The 19,012-nt window shown below is 59.2% G+C and overlaps 2 protein-coding genes across 2 annotated transcripts; both read right to left on the minus strand.

The window, feature by feature from the left end:
• Positions 1-114: 114 nt before the first annotated feature.
• Positions 115-6,241, minus strand: S1PR3 (sphingosine-1-phosphate receptor 3). The gene has a single exon (XM_058695895.1). The coding sequence runs from the start codon at positions 6,224-6,226 to the stop codon at positions 5,087-5,089; it is 1,140 nt and encodes a 379-aa protein (XP_058551878.1). The 5' UTR covers positions 6,227-6,241; the 3' UTR covers positions 115-5,086.
• On the minus strand, positions 6,239-13,899 carry LOC131490786 (5E5 antigen-like). Its single transcript, XM_058693239.1, has 3 exons — positions 13,848-13,899; positions 13,347-13,800; positions 6,239-6,368 (listed from the first exon to the last, which is right to left on the minus strand). The coding sequence occupies exons 1-3, from the start codon at positions 13,897-13,899 to the stop codon at positions 6,239-6,241; spliced, it is 636 nt and encodes a 211-aa protein (XP_058549222.1).
• Positions 13,900-19,012: the final 5,113 nt, after the last annotated feature.

Raw genomic sequence — 19,012 nt, forward strand, 5'->3', positions numbered from 1 at the left:
AGCTGCCAGCCCTCCCCTCCAATTTACGAGTAGGTTTTCCTACCACTTCGTGTTCTAGATCCCAGAGCCCGTGCTCTGAGTTTTAAAAGTGGAGGATTGATAAGCATCGAGAACTCGAGCAATCGCTGCTGGCGGATAGAGTGCCGTCTGCCAGCCACAATTTATTTATAATGGGGCTTATAAATATTTATAAGTTTTCAAGCAACAAATGCACAGTTTTAAAACTGGCACATTTTATAGCAGCCAGAAAAACTGCGATTTTGTACGAGGACTCTGAATGTCAGTTGCGCGCGCGCACGTACCTGCGCTGATCACGGCGGATGCACACCCGTGTGTGTGCGCGTGCGCAGGCGTGCGGTGGGTCGGGCACCTCGGCCCCCCCTCCCCGGGCTCTGGTATTTTAAGCAACAGGGACAGGCAGGAAGTTAAGCAGACGTGAAGAGTTTGGGGGCTGACAGGTCCTGGCCTCTGCAGACTGGAGGGGCGTCCTGGATGCTGCAGGAGGTGGGACCCAAGTGCAAGGGGGAGCACGAACAGACAGGAGGGCGGGGGTGGGCACTGTGGAAGTGACCGAGGGGCAGGAGGGAAGGGAGGCCAGCAGGGAAGACCAGGAAGGACGGAGACAGCGCAGGAGGCTGAAGGGAAGAAGAAGCGATCGGGGACGAGCAAGTCCAGTCTTACGCGCTGCTTGCATCCGGCAGTGTCTTTCCGAGGTCAGAGACGAGGGGCAGGAAGGGACAGGTGCGCTCGGGGGCGAGCGGTCTGCCTGGGCACAGCTGTGCATCCCACAGCTGGCGGGCATTCGTCTTGGCCCCGTCTGTGCACAGGTTCCTGTGCGGCAGGCTCTGTGCTGGGCTCAGACGGGAATCTGTCATCCGGTAGGAAACAAACACACCCGGGGCACGAGGGTCAGATGGGCCTGATGGCCGGCGTGGCCAGGTTCAACAGGACAGTGGAGGCTGGGGCTCCCGGTTGGGCCCGGGGGTCTGAAGGCTGTGTGAGCTGGAGGCGGGTGGGGCAGGAGGGTCACAGGGGACATTCAGAGCCTGCGGGGCACCCTTCTCATGCATGCCCCACGGCTGGTGTTGGCATGGGCGCTGGGGACTGGGGGCTGCACCCCTCAGGCCCCCTGCCTCCCCAGATGTCCTGAATAAGTGACTCTCCAGGGCTCCTCCCCAAGCTGGGAGAACCATTCTCACGGAAGAAAGTGCCAGGCACGAAACCTCGTACAAGGTTACATTTCTGTGTCGTTGCTTCACCTTGAGACGCTGTAGGTAGCAAAGCGTGCACACGGAGAGTGCAGGCGTGGTCCTGAGTGTCCCACGCACCCGGGGCATCCTTACCACAACCAAACTGTCTACCCGACCAAATCCAGCAGTGGTCAACAAAGCAGGAATACGTGGGCATCTCTGTCTTTGAACGCTGAGTTACCTTTCTCTGTAATGACTGTGTGTCAGCTGCGAGTGCAATGTTCTGTGTTCATTTGCCTTTTGAATAAAACTTGTTCCAGAATAAATATTGTAAAAACTTTAAGTATGTGAATGTTTCTTTGCACTGAGAATTAAACAAGAATTAAACATGGGATGTTAAAAGTCCAAGGATTAGGAAAGAACTCCGTGTAAATCCAATGTGTAATAATAAGATATTTATTACTTTTTAAAAAGCATTTGGATGGGAAATTATATATATTGATAAATATCACTTGAGAATCCTGTGTTTTGTTTTCCATTGACTTTTGCGGAACCAGAAAGAATTGCCGTGAAAGTCTCTGCCTGGGCGTGTCGCCGATGAGCCACTTTCTGCTTTGATGCTGGGACAGAATCGCCTTTGGGTTCTGAGGAGTGGCATTCTCAAACCAGCCTCGAGCTTTCTAACCTCCTCCAGGAAGCGACGTGGCTTCTGGCCGCATCTGTGGCAGCCAGGTGGAGGGGCCGCGTGGCGTCCCCGAGCATCAGCGCCGTGGCCCGGGGCACCGGGTGTCGCGGCCTTGTTGGCGATGGTGCCCTTCTTCACTGGTCATGGGAAAATGTGCCTTCATCTTCGGGAGACAGGTGTGTGCGTTTTTGTGCAGCAAACCCTTTGATATTTCGACTTAGACGCCAAAACGTTTGGGTGGTGAGGCTTTGTCCTCACAGACACAATTTAAGAGCCCGCACTTGCTAATTCAGTGAGGAGTTTTCTATGAAGCGCGCCTGGTTCCACCCCCAGGACAGCCTCTTGGGCAGCACAGGTCACGGGGCAGAGAGCAGCACCTGCCGCGAAGCTCACCGTTGGAGTGACTGTCACCGAGGTGTGAGCAACGGAGGGCTGCGTGGCCAGCCTCTCCCGTGGGCGGGGGTCTTGCGTCGCCTCGCGAGGCAGAAGGGCTGGAGCTTCTCCGAAGGGAGCGCGTGCCTCTTCCAACAGCAGCACCTACATAGCCTCGCCCCCCTGACGGTGTGGCGTGCACACGGGGTCTGGCGTCGGCCTTCCTGACGGGGTCTCTGGCCGCGTCCGCTCTAGGGGAGCCGCGGTGGTCCTCGCTTGTGCAGTGAGGTTTCTCCACCAACATCAGCATGAACATCCCCAGTCAGGCCATCTGCGGGCCTAACACAGAGCAGACACACACACACAAGCACACGTGCACACACGCACAGACACGCACGCTAGACGTGGCCCTTCGTCAGGAGTGACGCGGGGCGAAGGATGGGTTCTGACCTACTCTCTCCTGCTGCAAACAGAGCGGAACCAGACGCCCGTCTGTCGGCCACGCTCTGCCGGGACCTGTGATTTTCTCCCCGTGGAAGGGTTAAGGGTTGACCCACCTCCAAACCCTGACCCAGGGCAGCTGCCCAGGGGGGACTGGGCAGGGGAGGGCACGGGCTCCTAGAGCCGTTTCCGTCCTGGAGGGACAGTGGCCCCAGGTGGGAAACCAGGTGGCCACCCTGCACACAGGCCCCCACACTGACCCCCAGCCACAGGTTTGTTTTTTCATTTTTTATTTTTTTTTAAGTTTATTTATTTATTTTGAAAGAGAGAGAGAGAGCCAGGGAGGGAAGAGGCAAAGAGAATGGGAGAGAGAGAATCTCTGTGCACTGTCAGCACAGAGCCTGATGCCGGTCTTGAACCCATGAACTGTGAGATCATGACCCGAGCCGAAGTCGGACGCTGAACCGACTGAGCCACCCAGGTGCCCCGATGACCAGTTTATATGCAGGCTTTTGGTTTTTGGGTTTTTTTTTAACAAACACATGGGACACCGTGAAGGTTACTAACCGAGTGAGATCTAGCGCAAGCTCTGTCGTCTCAACTCCTAAACGCGCCCCCGCAAGCTGCCGAGGGCCGTGCACACCAGTCTTGATGGCCGATCACGTTCTGCATACAGCAAGCAAACACCGTTCCTTTTTTGGCGTATTTTTCATTCAGACTGTTTGAAAGTTCCGTGTTCTCTCGACGGGACTGTAGAGCGAGTGTCCCTAACATTAGCACCAGAGAGGAGACCCCCCCCCCCCCACAACGCCCCTCAGAGCCAGGGCACCGGGTCCTGAAGTCACGTCGTCACCCGGCGAGCACCGATGCCCAACACTCCAGCTCTCTGGAATGCGGCTTTGTGTTCTCAACCCAGTACCTCAATGCTTCACTTTTCTAGAAATGCTATCTGAGTTCAGAAAGAAGCCCCTTTTCAGTGACGTAAAGAAGCCACCAAAAACGCCACCGAAGACATCTCCTTACAAGTACAATTTCTCTCCTCGGCAACAAAAACGAGGATAGTCTTTGGTCAGTACATGGAAACCACCCAGGACCCACCGGAACGTTCCTCGGTGTGGGGAATGTGCATCAGATGACACACGGGAGCCAGCTTCTCTTGCAAATCGTTAACGTGTTGAGACTGAGTCTTGACTCGGCCAGAAATTCCCAGCCAACCTGAGAAACCCCAGGGGCTGCGATGTGGGCTCCCCCGAGTAAGGGTCCTTTTAAAGGTTGCTCGTTTTGTTTTTACCAAGAAGCCATCAGCTCTATGGTTATGAGATCTCTACAGATGCACACACGTTTGTCCTGCGGGTGGGGTCCTTGGGGAGGGCGCGCACGGAAACACCTCCTAAGTAATCCCTTTACACGGTGATCAGGGACGCAGGGTCAGCCCAGGCTGCAAAGGCAGATTACAGTATCCTTATGTTTCCCTGGAGAGCACACGCGGACACGCTCCTGGCTGTCACTCTCAGGGTCAGCTTTGGGGAGGGTGGAGACTGCCGACCTCCCCAGCTATGCCACTGAGACAACACGGGGCTGCCGCCTCCGAGCTTTTCTGATCAGAGAGAAAGAGACTCAACACAGCCCTGTAAACCTCTCCTAATTCAGTACAAACGTTCCATTGCATTAAACAGACCACTGCTTCTGGCTTCAGGCCGGGGCGGGGGCGGGGGGGGGGGGGGTAGGGCGTCTGTCCTCTGCTGCTCCTTCGTGGGTCTCTTTCTCGGTGGGTCTGGGGATGGGCTCCTGGAAGCCCCTGGCTCTTCTGTGATCTGTAGGAACCCCAAACAATCAGGGAATTTGGTTAACGTGGGTTTGGATGTGCAGGGACACAGGAGCCCCAGAGGAACAGGGACACGGCTCCCAGAGATCACCAGATCATCCGATCTCCCAGGATCCTTCAGACCCACACATCTGAAGACATAAGAGACACAAGTGCTCCGTGACACAGAAATGACGAGCACACAGGCATCCACTCTGCTCACAGTGTAGAGTGAAGTTACCAAACATCATCATGACGTTCTGAGAAACACCCTGCACGTTGTGGGGCCCGCGACCTTCCCTGTCCAGGCCCCGCGGGGAGCAGCCAGGGGAGCTCAGGGGAAGGTGGCAGATACTGTCGCAGCGTGGTGCATTGAGAAGACGAGCCAAGACGGACAGAGCGCACGGTCTGCCGTGACACACGCTGGCGGGTCCTTGGGTCCCCCCTCCTCACGGGACGTCCACGCCGGGCAAGCCACTGGCGAGTGGACTTCCCGAGTCCCCTCTCTGGAACTCCCAGGGGCGAGGCGTGCAACAGATACGGCCGTGGCCACAGAGCGGGGCTCCCCTCCCCTGCTCCTGGAGGCAGGCGCTCTCACTTGCAGAGAATCCCGTTCTGCAGGGTTTTGTTTCCGTCGGTGATGCAGGGTGAGGCGACTCTCTGGGGAGGGTCTTCCTTGCTCTTTGGCGAGGGGCTGCTGTTGTTGCTGCCGCTGGACTTGCTTCTGCTGGGATCCAGGGCAGGCTGGGTGGGCGAGGAGTGGGCGCCACGGCCCCGGACCAGGCAGGTGCAGACCAGCCGGAAGAAAGCCCGCCGCATCTCCTTGCTGGCCAGCGTGTAGATGACGGGGTTCATGGCGGAGTTGAGCACGGCCAGCATGATGAACCACTGGGCCTTGAACAGGACGGCGCACTCCTTCACCCTGCAGGCCACGTCGACGAGGAAGAGGATGAAGAGTGGGGACCAGCAGGCGATGAACACGCTCACCACGATGACCACGGTCCGCAGCAGGGCCATGGAGCGCTCCGAGTTGTGGGGGCTGGCCACCCTGCGGCTGCTGGACTTCACCAGGAAGTAGATGCGGGCGTACAGGATGACGATGGTCACCAGGATGGCCGTGAAGATGCTGATACAGAACGCGATGTACTTCTTGGAGTAGAGGGGCAGGATGGTGGAACAGTCGGGGAGGTCGTGCACACAGTTCCAGCCCAGGATGGGCAAGGCGCCCAGCGAGAGCGCGATGAGCCAGCACATCCCGATCAGAAGAAACACGCGGTGCTTCTTGTTGGCGTCGTACGGCCGCATCTTGATCATCGTCAGGTGCCGCTCGATGGCGATGGCCAGCAAGCTGCAGGTGGACGCCCCGAGGGCCACAAACATGCTTCCTTCCCGCAGGAACCAGACCGTCGGGGACAGGCTCAGCGTCCGCTTGCCCGACATCAGGATGTTGACCTTGTAGGCGATGCCGGCCAGCAGGTCACAGAGGGCCAGGTTGCCGATGAAGAAGTACATGCGGTTGTGGAACTTATTGTTTCTCCAGATGGCGATCAAAACCATGAGGTTCTCCAGCACGATGAAGCTGCAAATGACCAGGAACAGCACGGTGGTCAGCGTGCTGCCCTCGGGGGCCTCCTTCAGCCTGCCCTCCAGCTTGCCCACGTAGTTGTAGTGCTGGTGCAGGGTCTCGTTCCCGGGGGAGGGCCTGGGGCGCGGCGCGAGGACCGAGGCCGCCATCGCCACTGGGACTCACCGAGGCTCAGCTCCGGGAGCCACCAGAGGGCGCCCTGGGCACGTCCATTTCCAGAGAAACAGCCCCGGCTCAGGCTTCGGAGGTGGCCCCGGGCGGGACCCCGGCCAGGGCATGGAGAGCAGGCGCCTGCAGAGACAAAAGAGGGGCGCCCAGCGATTAAGAGGGGGAGCAGCGGCAGAGTCGGAGGAAGGCACCAAAAACGCGGGAGCGTGGGACTGGCCGGGGCTCCCCGGAGGCAGAGGCGGCCCCGGGCAGCGACTTGCCGTCTGCAGCCGCCTGGAAGGAGACTCGGTGCCTGAGCGCCCGTCGTTCACTCTTGTAACATGACACAGACCCAAATAAACGTCCGTCGGGGACTCTCCGGGCATGTGGGATGCTGGCCACCCAGCCTCATCCACAGGCGGGAGCTGCTAAACCATGATTCCCAGTTACCGGGAGAGAAACGGGGTCATCTCAGGACAACAACAACACAGGATGGAGCCCAGGAGCATGCCCACCCAGCTCCTGAGGCCTCGCTGGTGAGCCCGGAGCCACGTGGGGCGACGGCGTCCCGGGTACCAGGGCCGGGGACAGAGTCTGGTCCAGATGGCCCACAGGCGAGGCCCGAGACAGGGCCACGAGGCCACCAGAGGCCTTCCCTGGGGGCGGCAGGGCGTGGGGGGGCAGACGGGACGTAGGCCTATACATCCACCCAGGGTGAAGGAAGGGAAGGCAGGGACCAGAGCTTGGGCTTTGAACTTGGCTGAAAATCCAGAGCTCAGATAAGACCGTCTGAACCCCCCAAACTGAAGGCGTGTACATGAGCCGGAAGCCATGCCCCCTTCCCCCCCCCCCCCCCGGGGGCACTAGACAACCGGTGAAGGTGAGAAGCCAAGCTCCAGGCTCTCCAGGGCCCCGGATTTTAATCGTCCCCCAACCTGACACTTCCCACCCTCACCTGGGGCCACACTCAGCACCTCCGGGGACGTCACCATCACAGCTAGACATGGCTTTCAGGGGGCCCACGGGTTTTAAAATGACACTTATTCGCGCAAGTATCTACTTAAGATCCAATGAGGTGAGCTTAAGACAGCCCACCGACTTCCCGGCCATGACTTCTTTGACTTTTGGAACAGTCAGGTCAGAGCCCTGCCAGGTACCAACACGGCCTGAGAGGGGCTCGTCCTGGAAGGACCCAGGGCGGCAGTGCTGGCGGCCGCTCTCGGAGGAGAAAGAGAGGAAACCGCGGGTCCCCTCAGGGCACCCTCCAGGTCACTGCTCCCCCGGCCCCCGGCGCTGCTCAGGGCCTGGGGTGCCGTCAGCCTGCCCTCTGTCAGCGGTGGGGGGGGGGGGGGGTCGGGTTCTCTGAGACAGAAAGAGGCAGTGCCATTTCTTCTTTGCAGACTTCCCCACCACGCAGAAGCGTCCATGCCCTGCTGCTTCCAGAAACCCCGGGGGCCCGGCCTCTGGGAGGCACGGGTGTGTCTGGAGGCGCACGGGTCAGCCCAGTGGACGGCTTTGCCACCAGCCTCCCCTGGCACCAGACCTTCATCTAAGTCCGTCCTGAGAACGGCGACGTCCCCGCCCGCGGTGGGCACACACAGGCCCCACGCCAGCCCGCCCGCTGCCCCCTCTGTCCGCTGGCACCGAGTCCAGTCTGCCTCACACCTGCACCCTCACCTGCGTTTCCGTCCCTGGAACTGACCATGGTACACACGTGGTCCACGTGACTCACGACCACGGGTGAGTGAGCTAGCTTCACAACAGTCTGAACCGCAGAAGCGTGTGAGCGTTACCTACATGGACGAGGTGTGCGAACTGCTCGTGAATCGACGAGACAGGGCTCCACACATCCACATCGGGAAGGTTCTTAAGCCTCGGCACAGCTGCAGCTTGTCTCCGGCCCGATTCCCCCGCGAGAAGTCCACGCCACGCACGGTCCTGCCTCTGCACGCTCCCCACCCCCGGCCTTGCGCAGACAGTGTGGACAGAAGGGACCTTCCAAACCTGCTGGGTCTGGACCTCTTGGAGGTAAAGAGAGAGGACACGCAGGTGCAGGGCTGCAGGGGTGCCCTTGCCCGCATATGCGGGGTTCAGAAGGAACTGAGCTGAGCGGTAAAGTCAGGACCCAGTAGTAAACCGACCACAATGAAAACACAGAAGACATGCCAGAGAGCCACCGAAACCATGCATCTTGAGGGTGCATGTATCTCCCCACTAATGCTTGATTGATCATTTCCCTTGATGAAATATTCATCATTCAAAAAGCATACTTTTTCAGAACATCCTTTGTTAAATGCTATTCTCCGCCTTTTGTGTAACTGGAAGGCATCTGGCTCTCTCTGGAACTAAAAGCTTATTTTCTTTGGGTTTTCAACATTAGGACGTAGATTCCATCCCAAGAGTTACATGCTGGGCTAAAGGCCAGACTGATTTGGGATGCATCTGAGGGCTGCTATTTGTGGGCAAGAGCATCACAGAGGAGTTCTGCCTCCATGTCTCAGGGGCGCGGCAGGACCTGAGTTTTCCGGAAGAATACTCTCCCATCCTGCCCCCAACTTCTCAGGGCCAGGCAGGGCCTCAGCCCGCCGGAAATGTCCCTTCTGGGAAGTGTCGGGCTGGCAGGCACCAGCTCCTGGGAAGCCAGCCTGGCCTACCCTGCAGAGAAGCGGACCCCCAACACTCCTCCCGGTAAGGGGACCCCCAACACCCCTTCTGGTAAGGGGACTCCCAACAGTCCTCCCAGTAAGGGGACCTCCCAACACCCTTCCCGGTAAGGGGACCCCCAGCACCCCTCCCAGTAAGGGGACCCCACTGGCCAGCTTCTCATACCCTCGAGGGCCATAGTCTATTTCCGACCTCTGCGTAAATGGGGCCCCACAGCATAGAACCGTGCCTGGCATCTTTGTGCCGATGTGATGCTCAGCAGAGTCCTACATGGAGGTACATTCAGATCCAGTAATTCCTGCTCCTGTCAAGGACGGCTGCACCTGTCTGTGGACACAGGATGGCTGCCGCATGTCATCGTCCTTAGATGCGCGGCTGGGGCTGGAAGGGGGCGTCCTCAGGAGTCTGTGTCTGCGCTTCTGTGCGGTGCCTTGGATTTCTGGGCATCGTGTTGGTGTCTAGGAGGGACTCTGATACAGGGGTCCCTGTAGAGATTAATGGCACTTGGCTGGCTGGAGATGTCCCCACGGGGGTGACATTTATACATTATGCTCACATTTTGTTTTATTTTAAAAGACAAGTCATCTGGGGCTGGCAGTGACTGCCGTCTGGCTTTTCATTGTAAGCATCTGATCACTGCTTAATTTCCCCTGAACAACTCAGAAATAACGGCCGAAAAAGGATGGTGAGGAAGGTGGCGGTGGGCCTTCTTGTCTTGTATGGCTCGGTGCACCGGCCCTGTTCCGGAAGCTGCTGCATGGTGCGGGCCCTCGGGGGAGGAACCTCTGCTCGCTGCAGACGACTTCCAGGCTCCGGAGGGCTGATGTCCACCGGCAGGACTCTCGCTCCCACGGGCTGTGCCCACGTCCCCGGGACCCCCGCACACCCCTCCCGCTCACCCGTGCCGAGCAGGGAGGTGTGTGCATCTCACGGTGAACAGATGTACTGCCCACGCCCAGTGCCCAGGGGACGGACTCAACAGAGATCACTACCTGCAGTTTTCCCGGCATCCTCACGAAGGTGGGGTCAAGTCTGCCTCAAGGCATTTCAGCACCAATGCTTTTTCCCTTTGCTGAGAAGGACTAAGATGCCTTCTAGAAAGTGGTGCCACCGTGAGCCATCCAGGTTAGACCGTGTCACATCAGTGGGGCTCCCCACCCCTCTGTTCCAAGGAGGTGCATCCGCGGACAGGGGCCGGCCCGGGTCGGCCGATGGATTCCAGATGTGCTGTCTACGCTAGTGATTCACTTTCTCTACACATGGCAATTTGAAAGATAAACAAACTATAAAAAGAAGGAAAAGAAAAAAAGTAAAGGAAAATATTTCCACTAAGTCTGGGGTCCGTCTCTCTCCCTCTCCGTACAGGCAAACAAGAAAAGCACAGGAAGACAGTGAGAAATTCCTCCTGGTCAGAGTCAGGGGGAGATTTCTCAAAGGCACGTTCTCCCGGAGAAATCGACTCGTTCATCCTCTAAACTGAGCTAAAACGCCAAGCCTTTGCCGATGCTTGGAAAATTTCTTGGAAAGCAGTACTTTGTTGTTGTCGTTTATGAGAATTTAGGAAGGAAGTAGGGGGCCGGCCATTTCAAGGCTCCAGGAAATTCTTTTGCTAATGAGTACTTCCCCTTGCCCCAGATTTCTGAGGTGACCCCGCGGGGCTTTTAGAGGTGGTCACGGCAAGAGGCTTCACACGCAGCCGGCGCGCCCCATGCCGGCACTCTGCTCCAGCCCAGGCCAGGAGCCCCCGGTGAGTAACCCTTGTGAGCAGGCTCCCTGCTACCCGGCGGCTTTCCCAGGAGCCATTCTCCCGGGCAGGTGAGCCTCAGACGTTAACACAGATCTGGCACACTCCAGGCACGTGGGGTGGACCCAGGAGCCCGGGCACAGGCCCCAGGGTCTGCCTCTGCACTGTCTCTCTCTCCTGGGTCCCCAGGCTCGTCCGTCAAGGTTTTGATACAAGAGGGCTTACCCACTGCTTTCTGTTCAGACTCCCCCTTCTCTGCTTGTTCTTAGTGAGGGCACAGGACTGGATTCCTGCCACAGTTGCCCCTCTCATGCGTGATGGTGTGAGCTCCCCGGGGAGACCCAGGGCGTATGCAAATAAGAGACATCTGGGCCCAAGAAGCCCTAACTGTGGGGTCCCTCCCATCCTTTCCCAGAACGACGGGGCCACAGCACGTCTGGTCCCCATGGCGGCATCTGCCTTTTGGATGTTCGAAGAAGGAAACTGAGACTGCTCTGTGGCGGTCGCCGTCCCTGGCAGCACAGCCCGGAAGACACGGCTGGGCTGGCCGGCCCGGGGATGTGATCCCCATGCACCATGTTAGGGGGCAGCTCTTCCGGAGCGTCCGCCCCTCCTCGCGTTCTTCACCCGGACGGTGACAAGAGTGTCACCAGGGGCCGAATGCCGGAATGCACGCGGACGGACACCGGGGCGATGGGAGTCACGTCTTCAGGCCGAAGGGCCTCGCAGACTGACTCAGGACGGGCACCCGCTCGCGGTGCCGGGCAGACGCCAGAGCCACCCCTGGGTGCCACGCTGTGCAGTGAGCAGTCTCGTCACAGACTCACCCGGTGGCCTGCCGCCTGGCCTCCCGCAGACACGGTGGCAACTCCACCAAATCAGAAGGAAAAGGACAGAGAACAAAAGGCGACTGCGTGCCCACTGCTGACACGACAGTGACCGAGATACAGGAGTCTCCACAACGGGGCAGAGGTCACCGCGCCTCCCGTTAGCGCGAAAGCTCCAGAGCGTCTCCTGAGGCAATTAATTATTTCAGCAGAAAATGGGGGCCGAGGACCCAAGCAGTGAGAAGTGGCTCCAAACCCATAGGAGGAGGAGGACGGAGCCACAGGAGAGGGCACAGAAGGCTGGGTGACCCCCAGCGGGCCCTCGGCTCCGTCACAGATGGCCTGAGGGCGCCCCGTGGCCAAGCCGGCTGTGTCACAGCACAAAGTCCTGGCAGCAAAAAAGGGGCTTCACAGCAGGGTAACCCCCACATTTTCGAGACGACCATAAAAACACACGCAAACACTGTAGGTATCGAAGCATCTTTAGGAGGACGGAAAAGATCCCAGACGACCAAGTCAGTGTCCTAGTTCCCAGGGACAGGAAAAGCGGTGCCTGCGTTCCGAGAACATCATTGGGCCAACGTGGGAGGAAACGAGAGTTTCTACTACCCACACGTGGTAGCAAATCAGGAGAGCCACGCACTTTACCAAGTTCAGAAACGCAAGGGGGAAAAGCAGCATTTTCAAAGATGGGACTGCTTGAGAAGCCATTCCTTCTGTCTCTTACCCGGAGGCTCCGAAGGGCTGACTTTTAGTCTCTGGTGTCAGAGGCCGGATGTGAAGGTTTGCTGACTGAGGACGCCCCACGTGTGGCCCTCCTACGGCCACAAAATTACTCATTCCGGCACTGCGCTCGGCCTCGGTTACGTGAGACATCGTACAGATCCAGACATCCCACGAGCCGTGGCGTGCCACACACACACACAGCCACACCATCAGCCATGACACGGCCGTCTTTCTCCGCCACGTACCCGCAGAACCTAACCCAGCCCTGGTACTTTGTAGCAATTGTTTTCCTTAACCATGCCTGCAAGACCGCCACGAAGGAAGACGAGAACGTTGACGAGCTGAATCACAAGTAGGTGATTATGTACCGCGTTGTCTCCAACCGCAACCTCCAGACTTTAGAAAGATGCCGAACTCTGGAGTTGGGAAGGGTGCACCCTCCCCTTTAGAAATAATCTTCCAGAAGAGCCCCCCGTATCTTCCTAACCCAGTGTGTGCTCCCTTTCAAGAACCCACAGTAAGTTCCTCTCTTACATCTAAATATAACAACCCACAAAGAATATGTCCCCGGGACTGGCCAGCGCCAGAAGGGAGAGGGGAGAGGCAGGCCACTTGGAGCCCGGCGTTAGAAGGGTTAGAGCACGACTTTCCCGCGACGGCCCCTTCCCCAGGCCTCATGTCAGCTATGAAGGCGGCGCACCGCTGTCCCATGGGACCCTTAGGGCTGCACCTAGGGGGTAGGGGCTGTGACCTCCAGCCCCGAGTCCGGCCGTCTCCACCGCCTACTTTGAGAAACAGAAGGAAAAGGTGGAATTTTGCCTTGCATGTGATGTAAAGGAATGGTTTCCCAGGAGAAGGCCCACCCCCGGAGCCCCCAGGTGCTCGTCCTGGAAGGGCGCCTGGCCTGCTAACCGTCCCGGGAGGGACAGCGGCACTCGGGTCGTTAAGGGGAGGCTCAGTCTAGCCGGTCGGGCCGTGGGCAAAAAGGAACCATCCCCTGTCCGCCGCGGAATGGGTGGCCCGGGGGACAGCGTGATGCTGAGGTGGTGGCTCGCCCTGCCAGGTCCCCGTGGCGCCCGGGACAGGCTGGAATTTGGCGAGAAAGGGCCCGGCTGGACTCGCCCGCCCAGATTCTGCGCCCCGGCCCCGCCGCCGACTCACCTCCGTCTGGGGAGGGCACTGGGGCCGCCCGCGTCCCGGCGACCCCTCCTCCGCTCCCAGCGGCCTGGACCGGGGCAGCGGGGCAGTCCTGGGGCGGGGATGGGGGGGGGGGTGGTCGCACTCCGGCCGGGGGTCCCGCCCGCGCTCGTCCTGCCACCGCGCTGGCGCCGCGTCCCCGTCGCGTGTCCACGGACCGGCTGGCTCAGCCTCTGCGCGCGCGCCGGGGCGCAAACTTTTCCAGCGGCCTCGGGGCGGGCCCGCGCTCCACCCCTGCGCCCGCCCCTCCCCGCCTTCTCCGCCCCTGCAACCCGCCCTCTCCTCTCCTCCTCCTTCCCTGACGCCCACCCCCTCCACGCCTCCTCCGCCCCTGCAACTCGCCCCCTCCCCGCCTCCTCCGCGCCCCTCCCGCCCGCCGCCTCGCCCCCCTCTCCCCCTTCCCCCGCGTCCTCTGCCCCTGCAACCGCCCCCTCCCCGCCTCCTCCGCGGCCTGCGCGCCCTCACCTCCCTGCCTCCCTGAACCCCCACTTCCCCTTCGCCTCAAGTCCCAGACCATCTCCCCCCCTCCCCCTCCGCCCCCCCCGCCCCCCTCACTTCCCCGCCCCCCGCACCCGCTTCCCTGCCCCCCTCCCTGTGTTCTCCCCTCCCCATCTCCTCGCCCCCCCTTCCCACCTCCTGGCGCCTCAGCCCGCTCCCCCACCCCCACCCCCACCTCCGTGCTCGCCCCCCTCACCCCGTCTGCTCCTCTTCCCGAGCCCTCCACTCTCTCTCCTCAGCCCTTGGGGCCGAGCTAGTCCCAAGCCCCTGCCCCAGGAGGCTCCAGACGCTGCAACGGGCTGGCGAGCTCCAGGCGGCGGACCTCGGGGTCTCTGGCGGGACCCAGCTGGACCAGGTACCAACCGGGCCCGTGGATAGACTTGGGCCGGGCGTCTGCAGCGCTGACAGCGAGGGTTTGGGGCGACGAGGACGATGGTGACGACGACGGCTGTTACTGTTCCCGTCCTCGTGATCTTAATGATTTCCATCTGAAACTACCTGACCGCAGGCTGGCTGCTGGGTTAGCTGGTGGCTCAGACCCTGTTCGTTGGCTCCCAACCTCGTGTGCACCCCCGCTCGGCTCCGGGGCCTGCGGGCCAATCGCAGTGATCGCTGTCGCACACAGGTTGGACCCTTTTGTGTGGCTGAATAAAGTAGTCCATGGGAGGTGCTGCTGAAGAACACCCGGGGAGGTGACTAGACTACAGAATTTTCCACTGGAGAAGGAAGGTAAAAGCCAGGTGAATGAACACGGCAACCACTCCTGGAAGCTTCTGGAGGTTGGGAGAAAGAGAGGGACGAGAAGGAAAGGAGAGCAAGGAGGCAGGGCCTGATGCCCAAAGCCAGGGTGCACGTCCCTGGGCAGGCAGGATGGAGGCCGCAGGGGTCCCGGGAGGGTGGTTGAGGACAGGGGAAGGGTCCCTGGGGTACTTGCCCCAGATCTGGAGGCCTCTTGCTTCCAGGGAACAAGCCCTGTCCAGCATTCTCTGGAGCTGGGAGCGAGTGCTTATTTGGGGCGGTTTGAGCCCTGACGGGCACCCGGCGGGGTTTGCGCTTTGCTGGCAGAGAAACCCCCGCCCTGGAGAACCTGGGGCTGGGGGCGCTGTGGAGCTCCGGGTCCCAGGAGGGCCGGTGCTGGTCCTCGGACTGCTGGGAGCCCCCTCTGCGTGGAGGCCTTCCAGGCTGATCAGCGGGCCCTGCGCAAGCTTCCGGAAGCCACTTCTGTCCCAAGTCGCAGGTGGGATCGAACGTGCCTCCTTCAGCATCCAGCCCAGCGGAGGGGGAGAGAGAGAGAGAGAGAGACACTCCTTTGGCCCCACGCCAGAGCGCAGGGCACGCGCGGCGTGCTGGTTTCTGCATCTGCCCCCCCCCCCCCCCCCGGGCACTTGGCTCATCGGTAATTCTGTTCAACTAGGTGCCTCATGCCGGGTAAGATGAGCTGCGGGCTGCTGTTCCTTGTGGCTGGTGCCCGCGTCTCCACTCACTGAGGGCCTCTGAAATCAGACGTAACGGGGCGAACTTGAGGCCTGGTGATGCCTCCAAAAACAGCCCCGGAAGCCCTGAAAAACAGTGGGGCTTTTTACCGCAGGCGCCCCAAGGGAGAGGCGGGGACGTGACACAGAGGCAATCCTGAAAATCCTCTCAGGAAAACCTTCCTTCCCCCAGAGATTCTCCCCACACGCAGCCCTCTCACTGAAGCAGTGCTCCACCCCCACCCCCACCCCCAGCTCCTCCCTCCCTGGGCCTTAAGGCTCAGATACTGGACCCTGACGGGGGGCGGGGGCCCTCTGTGTGCCCCCCACAGCCCCTAGAGACATACTCTCTCCCTCCTTCTCTCCAGGAAACCAGCCCTCCCTGAGGGTCTCTGCCTCCCGGAGTAACGAGGGAAAGCTCTTCACAGAAAACGTCAGCTGGTCAGTACGGGGGGAATGGAAGAATTAGGAGCTCGGCATTCTGCACCCCTCAGATAACTGAGCGGGACAAGGGGACGTGAAAGTGTGTCAATCACACAGTGCCACCCGGGGAAGAAAAAACACCCTCCACTTTCATCGGAGACGTCTGGCTGTCAACGCCTTCATGGGGATTCAAACTCAGCAGCACCCATGCTGGGTCAGTCTGACGTTAGGGGTCGAAAACTCCAGCTCACGCAATCACCGACGCTGTGGTCTTTCTGAAAACACTTCAGCCCTCACGTCCAGTTTACGGGAAGGAGGAGGGATAGAGCACGCGGTAAACAACACCAGGAGAAAAGACCAGACAGGTGCCGAGAGCCAGACCTAGCGCACCCCTCAAACAGGGTAACGTCAGTAAAAGGGTAGGATTGGTTCTAGGATGAAAACAGCTAAAAAGAAGCACCATTTCTAACAACAAGCATGAACCCGATCACCTAAGCAGCATGAAAGTATTGTGATGACATTTCGGTATGAACAGAGTATCACAGACCCATCCGTACTGCTAATTGGGTGTGGTGATAGCACAATGCTTATCTGGAAGAATGGCCTTATTTCTAGGAGATGAGCTGTTGAGGGTGAAATGTCTTGATGTCCGAAACTTGTTTTCAAATGACTCAGCAAAGACAATACGTGCACAGAAGGTCGAGAGGACAAAATCAGTGACCGGAGCTGGGGAGCGGACGTGGTGGGGAGTTGTACAACGTGCTCCCCTTCTCTGGATGTTTTGAAATTTTTTCGTAACAAAAAGTTGGAGAAAAATAAAATGTCAGGTACCAAATAACTTAAAAATTTCTCCAGCTCTTTTCTCAGGCCGTCAAATCCAGTCTAGACTTAGGAGAATAAAATCAAAAGATAGTATAATTTATATGTGAATGCTTTTGAAAAACCATCTGGCCCCAGACTTGACTACAGTACGTACAAACTTATTACATATCACATATCACCATATAAACGTAACATGTACTTGTTTATAAGTTTACGAAAGGAAACATTCACTTTCCCAGCGCGTTGGCGCCTACAGCCTGGCCAGCAGGTGCAGGGAGCTTGGACGTGGAGCCACGGGGGACCTTCCCGGCAGGGCCAGGGTACTGCAGGCAGTTTGCAGGAGCTGAGTGGCTGTGAAGGCAGGTCGGACGCTTTGGCCTGCAAATGCGCCTCCTCTCTGCCTCCCTTTCCTCTCCCAGCCTCTGCCTCCTGGATCCCGGGTGCTGTCTGGGTCCCCGGGTCAGAATTAGTGGGCACCACCCCTGTTCTGAGTTCTGCGTTGGCTCTTCTCTTGAGCAAATGTGCACCCCACCTTCCTTGGTTTCCAGATGCCTCTCTGCAGGCGGGCACCCGGGACGATGTGGTGTGAGCTCACTGGGGACGAGCCCTGGGAGGATGGGAGGGGGGGAAGGGGTGCTGGGTAGGAGGAAAGGAGCCCGGCACCGGGGAGAAATGGCTTTCAAACAGCAGCCTGGATACAGATTGGCAAAACAAAAGTTGGCCTTTGTGCAGTAACCCTGGCTGGACCCGAGTGAAGCCTGGGACTCGCTGACCTCTTGCAAGTAAGTATTCACTGGCCGACAAACACCGAGCGAAGCTGAACCTCATGAATTCATTGTGGCTTCCGCAGTTAGCACCTTGGTGACCCGTCTCCCTGCCTCAGTCACACCTCCCTTTCTCCTCCCACGCTGCGCGGTCAGCCAGGAGCCAACGGAGATCCCGAGATTATTCTGTTCACATTTTGTATGGGCACCTAACTAGTGTGTCTGCGTTCATGCAAGTGTGCGACTGTGTGTGTGCACGTCCGTGTCCATGTGTGTGCACGTGTGTCTGTGTGTGCACATGTACAGGGGTGTGTGCACAGAGGAACTGCACTGTGAGGGACGTAATGTGTTCGACCCTCCACGGAACATGAACACATGGACCCTCTGGTAAAATACAAAATAAATATTTGGTCTTTGTTCTTTTCTCGGCACAGAGCTCCTAAAAGCCTCAGTTTATTTCTCTTGTATGTTAATGAGATGACCGGGGGAGGTGGCTGGGGGAGGCGACCGCCTCAGGATGGGGCTGGACGACAGGGACACCGGCCCTGTGATCAGAGGGCTGGCATTTGCGGGTCTCCCGCCCCCATCCCCGGGGAGGTGTGAACACCCGGGCTGGTGCTGGGAGGGACACGCGGAGCTCTGGGCCCCCTCCCCTCCCCTGCCTGTGTGTCTCTTCCGTTTGGCTGCCACTGAATTGCACCCCTTGAAATAAGCCCAGAGACATCCGTAAAGTGTTTCTCTGGGTTCTGTGGGTGGTTCTAGCAAGCGACCAGACCTGAAGTGGGTGTGGGAGCCTCGGAATTGGTGGTCGGCTGGGCAGAAGGTTCAGTGGAAGCGGACGGGGAAGTGTGAAATCAGCCTGGGGAGGCGATCTCATGAGCTTGTGCGCTGTGCACGCACATGCTTTCCTGCAAGCCTGTCTTCTGAGAGCCGGAGGAGAAAGGATGGGCTGGGCGGGGGGTGGGGGTGGGGGTGGGGGTGGGGAAGGGAGGCGCCCCGGATCCCGTCCCATTTTGAGAGTGGTCCGAGGGCTGGCAGCGGCGTCTGCAGCTAATCCCACAAACGGGGGGCCGGGTGGGCAGCAGCCCTTGGACGCTTGCAGTCCTATTAGTCCAAAAAGTGCCCTGTGTTCGCAGATGCCCCTCCTGCAAGACGGGGGCGGGCGTGGGGGTGGGGAGCGGCTCCAAGCGAACCTCCCGCAAGCCGCTCCCCACCCCACGCCCGCCCCCGTCTTGCAGGAGCCGCGGCCTCCGCTTAGGAAGCCTGTCTGCGCACACCGTCTGCAGCGCAATCCAACAAAAAAGCCGGTTGTGTTTATCCGATCGCTCGCAGAGCGTGCAGCCCTCGGCGTGGTTGTGTGCAGACCTGTCCGTGCTCTGCTCGGACCGGTTCTGTGCACTCCTCCCGTGCTCCTGGCTCTGTGAACGAGTGTCTGCAGCCGCGCTGAATTACTTTGCTGTTTCGTGGCTGAGAGAGGGTTTGCTTGGGGGTGGGGGTGGGGACACCGGGCGACCATGGAAGAAGGTAACCGTAATTGCAGATTTCCTCACTCCTCCAACATCAAAGGCCTGTGGGTTTAGAGCAGAAAGGACCGAAGGGGTTTGATGAGACCGTGAGAGTGGAGATCAGCGCTGACCTGGTGCTCACTCCT

Source organism: Neofelis nebulosa, chromosome 12 (assembly GCF_028018385.1).
Source record: "Neofelis nebulosa isolate mNeoNeb1 chromosome 12, mNeoNeb1.pri, whole genome shotgun sequence".
NCBI lineage: Eukaryota > Metazoa > Chordata > Mammalia > Carnivora > Felidae > Neofelis > Neofelis nebulosa.